The following is a 5,890-nucleotide window of genomic DNA, read 5'->3' as shown; positions in this document are numbered from 1 at the left end:
GTTCTGATAGAAATAAAGTTTCCAGAAGTTGTGTTCCTGCAATAAGAAATAAAGATGTGACCTTCCGGTTGTGTAAAGCTCTTAAATGTTCTGTAAGTGCATCGGGTGCCTAAGGAACCTGGAGCTAAATGGGCTAGCTCTGAGAGAGAGAGACTTAACTACGTTAACAAAGGAAATCCACCTCCGTCCTTTGCGGGGGCAGTCCCGAGCTCGTGCTTTAATGGACGCGAATGCAAACCGTGCTTCTCACGTGACTTTCCGAAGCGCCCCTGCAGCAGGCCCAGCTACGTCTCACTTTACGGCAGTGGCATCGGATGATGGCTACAGAAGGTTGCCGACGTCCCTGCGTGCTCTTACAGGCTCTGCAGACCGGGGGACGAAAGGACCAAGGAACTCTGCCCTCAGGAATCCCAAGTGACTGGAGGGACACGGCGTCAGGGCCCCAGGCGGTGTCGCCCACGATTCAGAAGGTGGGCGGAGGCTCCGCAGCTTCATTTCGTCCAGTCCCTTCCCGTATTTAAAATTGTTGTCAAGGTGCTGCATTAACTCAGGCAGGTCTACAAAGGCGTCCCAAGCAGCAAACGTGTCTGTGATGAAAGAGTCAATGAAAGAGATTTGGGATTTGGGGATGCTGCAGGTATTTCTGTGCAAAACTGGCATCACTACAGGCGAGTCCTGTCGCTTACTCTTCATCAGTCTGAGACAAACATTCTTCTGAGATACGTGCGGCCCACTCAACGCACTTTCCCAGGGGTCGGCAGGGATTGGACGCATCAGCACACTGAATCAGCATTCGTTTGATCAGACTGCGGTTGTCTGGAGTTCTGAGCATAGTGATTATGGCTTCTTGATTTTTACCAGTTTCCCCATCTTCCTCTAATGCTACCAAGGGCTTGTTGATGCTATTGACAAATTTGTTGACGTGCTCAAAGTGCTTTGTCATTTCTGTGGCTCAGACCGTGTCGATAATACTCTGGCGCAGCGTCCGGTAGTCATCCCTCTCCACGTTTTTAAAGATGCTGCATTTATCATCACGAGTGGTCAGCTGGAAGGCCAAGGCCGTGAGGTGGCTCTCGAGCACAGCAGTGTCGTTATACAGAATGGCCAGCTCGCTCCCAGCATTGCACAGGAAGGAGTTGGTTCTCCCGGGGTGGTCCAGGTCATGGACAGTGGCTGCAATGAGGGCAGTGATCTCAGCAAGTGGATCTAAAGTTTGCTTTATCCTCTCTTTGCAGAGAAAATAGGCAGTGGCGTGAAGCACATCGGCAGAATGTGTAGAATTGTGGTAGGGGTTAGAAGCATGATAATTGGCTTCGATAATTTGCAACCACGATCTCAGCGTTGTCTCAGAGCATTTTAAGACTTCACAGACTCCAAAGCGAGCAAATATTTTGAGACCAAGATAAATCAAAGGCCATTTATGAGTGGCAGCCTCCAGTTCAAAAATATCGAAGTCCCAGGATTCCTCATTGTCCATGGCCCGAGTTATCTGTGATGGGACGTTGTGAAGGGAGGTGGGGGTGATTACACTGCTGGAAACCTGTTTAAAGTTTTTTGTCGAAAGAACATACTCATTCCTGGATGGTCTTCGCAAAACATCAGACATTAAGCCCCCAACAAGGTCAATGGCATGAGGATCATCGTCCTTAGCATCAAATTGTGGTGAATATAATTCAGTGGTTCTTAGAATTTCCAGCACACGATCTAAGGCTTCTGTCACAGGCATGGGACTGCTTTCCTGGGCAGCACTGATGATATCGATTGCCTTGGTGATGGGTGCCTCATCTACATGGAATGTATCCGGGCCATGGAGGAGCGTCGTCTCTGGCTGGAAACTTTGCTTGTTCGAGAGGCAGCAGTTCTGACATCTAGTGAGCTTTTTCTCCCATTGTTATGTTTGCCTGACTGATTATCTGTATGAGTGTCAGACCGAACACATTCAGCTATTTTCTCAGCCTTATTGTTGCCATTGCACACTCTGACAATGGACACATAGTGTCTAATTTTTCCTCCCTGTCCAATGACAGGTATCACCTTCATATTTTGTTGTTGAGAGACATACAGAGAAGCCAGGGTGAGTCACCCCATCTCTCCCTCCTCTGGACCTCAGTTCCTCCTGATTGTCACTCGTTACACTGAGAACAGATTTCAGGACTCAGCACATGCAGCCATAATGTGTGCCTAATTCCACATCCCAGTCACTGGGACACAAAAGTTTGGTGTCTTCAAGTCTGGCTCCCATATCACCACTCACATATGTCAGTTCTTCCTCTACAGCTGAGTCAGTGAGTAAAGACACATAAAGAGAAGCAGATTAATATGAACAAGGTTTTACTGAAGAATCAACATTGTGAAAATGACTCTACTGCCCAAAGCAATCACAGATTCAATGTAATCCCTATCAAACTACCACTGGCATTATTCACAGAACTAGAACAAAAAATTTCACAATTTGTATGGAAACACAAAAGACCCCGAAATGCCAAAGCAATCTTGAGAACGAAAAACGGAGCTGGAGGAATCAGGCTCCCTGACTTCAGACTATACTACAAAGCTACAGTAATCAACACAGTATGGTACTGGCACAAAAACAGAAAGATCGATCAATGGAACAGGATAGAAAGCCCAGAGATAACCCCACGCACATACGGTCAGCTTATCTTTGATAAACGAGGCAGGAATGTACAGTGGAGAAAGGACAGTCTCTTCAATAAGAGGTGCTGGGAAAACTGGACAGGTACATGTTAAAGTATGAGATTAGATCACTCCCTAACACCATACACAAAACTAAGCTCAAAATAGATTAAAGACCTAAATGTAAGGTCAGAAACTATCAAACTCTTAGAGGAAAATATAGGCAGAACATTCTATGACATAAATCACAGCAAAATGCTTTTTGACCCACCTCCTAGAGAAATGGAAACAAAAATAAACAAATGGGACCTAATGAAACTTCAAAGCTTTTGCACAGCAAAGGAAACCATAAACAAGACCAAAAGACAACCCTCAGAATGGGAGAAAGTATTGGCAAATGAAGCAACTGACAAAGGATTAATCTCCAAAATTTACAAGCAGCTCATGCAGCTCAATAACAAAAAAACAAACAACCCAATCCAAAAATGGGCAGAAGACCTAAACAGACATTTCTCCAAAGAAGATATACAGACTGCCAACATACATATTAAAGAATGCTCAACATCATTAATTATTAGAGAAATGAAAATCAAAACTACAAATAGAACTACCATATGACCCAGCAATCCCACTACTGGGCGTATACCCTGAGAAAACCATAATTCAAAAAGAGTCATGTACCAAAATGTTCATTGCAGCTCTATTTACAATAGCCCGGAGATGGAAACAACCTAAGTGTCCACCATCGGATGAATGGATAAAGAAGATGCGGCACATATATACAATGGAATATCACTCAGCCATAAAAAGAAACGAAATTGAGCTATTTGTAATGAGGTGGATAGACCTAGAGTCTGTCATACAGAGTGAAGTAAGTCAGAAAGAGAAAGACAAATACCGTATGCTAACACATATATATGGAATTTAAGGAAAAAAAATGAACCTAGGGGTGAGACAGGAATAAAGACACAGACCTACTAGAGAATGGACTTGAGGATATGGGGAGGGGGAAGGGGAAGCTGTGACAAAGCGAGAGAGAGGCATGGACATATATACACTACCAAACGTACGGTAGATAGCTAGTGGGAAGCAGCCGCATAGCACAGGGAGATCAGCTCATTGTTTTGTGACCGCCTGGAGGGGTGGGATAGGGAGGGTGGGAGGGAGGGAAACGCAAGAGGGAAGAGATATGGGAACATGTGTATATGTATGGCTGATTCGCTTTGTTATGGAGCAGAAACTAACACACCATTGTAAAGCAATTATACTCCAATAAAGATGTAAAAAAATAAATAAATAAAAACTAGTTAATTGGGTGGTTATGAACTAGTGAAATGAATTATTGCAATGTTGTAAAAAATAGAAGGGAGAAATTGGGAATACTCTGTTATAAGATACAGACTACCCACAGAGTTGTATGGGTTATTTGAAAGTGGACTTTAGATTAGTTGTAGATGTATATTTTAAACTCTAGAGCGACTATTAAACTTTTTTTTTAAAGAAGTCGAATTGGTATGCTAAGCAGTTGACATTTCTCCAGAGAAGACATACAGATGAAACAAACACATGAAAAGATGCTCAACATCAGTAATTGTTAGAGAAATGCGAATCAAAACTACAATGAGGTATCATCTCACACCGGTCAGAATGACCATCATCAAAAAGTCTACAAATAATAAATGCTGGAGAGGGTGTGGAGAAAGGGAACCTTCTTGCACTGTTGGTGGGAATGTAAATTAACACAGCCACTATGGAGAACAGTATGGAGGTTCCTTAAAAAACTAAAAATAGAATTACCATATTATACAACAATCCCACTCCTGGGCATATACCCAGAGAAAACCATAATTCAAAAAGATACATGCACCCCAATATTCATTGTAGCACTATTTACAACAGCCAGGACATAGAAGCAACCTAAAAGTCCATCAACAGAGGAATGGATAAAAAAGATGTGGTCCATATATATAATGGAATATTACTCAGCCATAAAAAGAATGTGCCATTTCCAGAGATGTGGATGGACCTAGAGACTGTCATACAGAATGAAGTCAGAAAGAAAAAAACAAATACCATATATTAACACTTATATGTGGAATCTAGAAAAATGGTATAGATGAACTTATTTGCAAAACAGAAATAGAGACATAGGCGTAGAGACAAACATATGGATGCTCACGGGGAAAGGTGGGGTGGGATGAATTGGGAGATTGGGATTGACATATATACACTACTATGTATAAAATAGATAACTAATGAGAACAGACTGTATAGCACAGGGAACTATACTCAATGCTCTATGGTGACCTAAATGGGAAGGAAATCCAAGGAAAAGGGGATATATGTATATGTATAGCTGATTCACCTTGCTGTACAGCAGAAACTAACAGAACACTGTAAAGCAACTATACTCCTATAAAAAAAAATTACAAAACAAACACAAAGATACAAAGAATAGATTATTGGTTGCCAAAAGAGAGAGAAGTAGGGATGGGGGGAAGTAATGAAATAAGTGAAAGGGATTAAAAAGTACACACAACCAGTTATAAAATAAATAATTCATAGGGATGTGATGTATACTGTCAATATTTTATTATAACTTTGCATGGTGTGTAACCTCTAAAAATATTGAATCCAATGTCACAGACCTAAAACTAATATAATACTGTAAGTCAACTGTACTTCAATGAATAAAACAATAAATAAAAAGAGAAGAAGAAATGCAATTTCATAAAATGTTCAATTAAAACCAGAGAAGGCAAGATAAAGAATGGTGGATAAGAAACAAAGAATAAGTGGAGTAAACAGAATTTTAACAGGAAACAGTTACAAATAAGTGCACCAATTTAAAGATGGAGACTGACAGAGTAAATTTAGAGCAGAAAAAAAAAAACCCCACAAATGTACACTGTCAACAAAAAATCCACATTAAATATAAAGACAAGATAGATTAAAAGTAAAGAAATGGAAAAAGATATATCATGCTAAACTAACACTGATCAAAAGAACACCTGTATAACAATATTGTTTCAGAAAAAGCAGACTTCAAAAAAAGGAAAATTATAAGTGATAAAGAGTCAATTCTGTACGATAAAGAATGATAAAGAAGTCAATTCTCCAAGAAGACAGTAATCCTTAATGTTTATGTGCTTAACAGCAGAGCGTAAAATACGCGAAACAAAATCAGATAGAACTACAAGGAGAAAGGATTAAGTCCACTATTACTTTTGAGACTTCCCACATATCTCAGTCAACA

The 5,890-nt window shown here is 40.7% G+C and overlaps 1 protein-coding gene across 1 annotated transcript; it reads right to left on the bottom strand.

The window, feature by feature from the left end:
- Positions 1-321: 321 nt before the first annotated feature.
- Positions 322-2,043, bottom strand: LOC132520790 (high affinity cAMP-specific and IBMX-insensitive 3',5'-cyclic phosphodiesterase 8A-like). The gene is given in 3 exon segments (XM_060149491.1): positions 322-684; positions 686-1,788; positions 1,791-2,043. Coding segments are annotated over 3 exon segments (1,716 nt in total). The 5' UTR covers positions 2,041-2,043.
- Positions 2,044-5,890: the final 3,847 nt, after the last annotated feature.

Source organism: Lagenorhynchus albirostris, chromosome 5 (assembly GCF_949774975.1).
Source record: "Lagenorhynchus albirostris chromosome 5, mLagAlb1.1, whole genome shotgun sequence".
Lineage (NCBI taxonomy): Eukaryota > Metazoa > Chordata > Mammalia > Artiodactyla > Delphinidae > Lagenorhynchus > Lagenorhynchus albirostris.
Note: the sequence above shows the minus strand (reverse complement) of the source record. Positions and strands in the feature narration are given on the sequence as shown.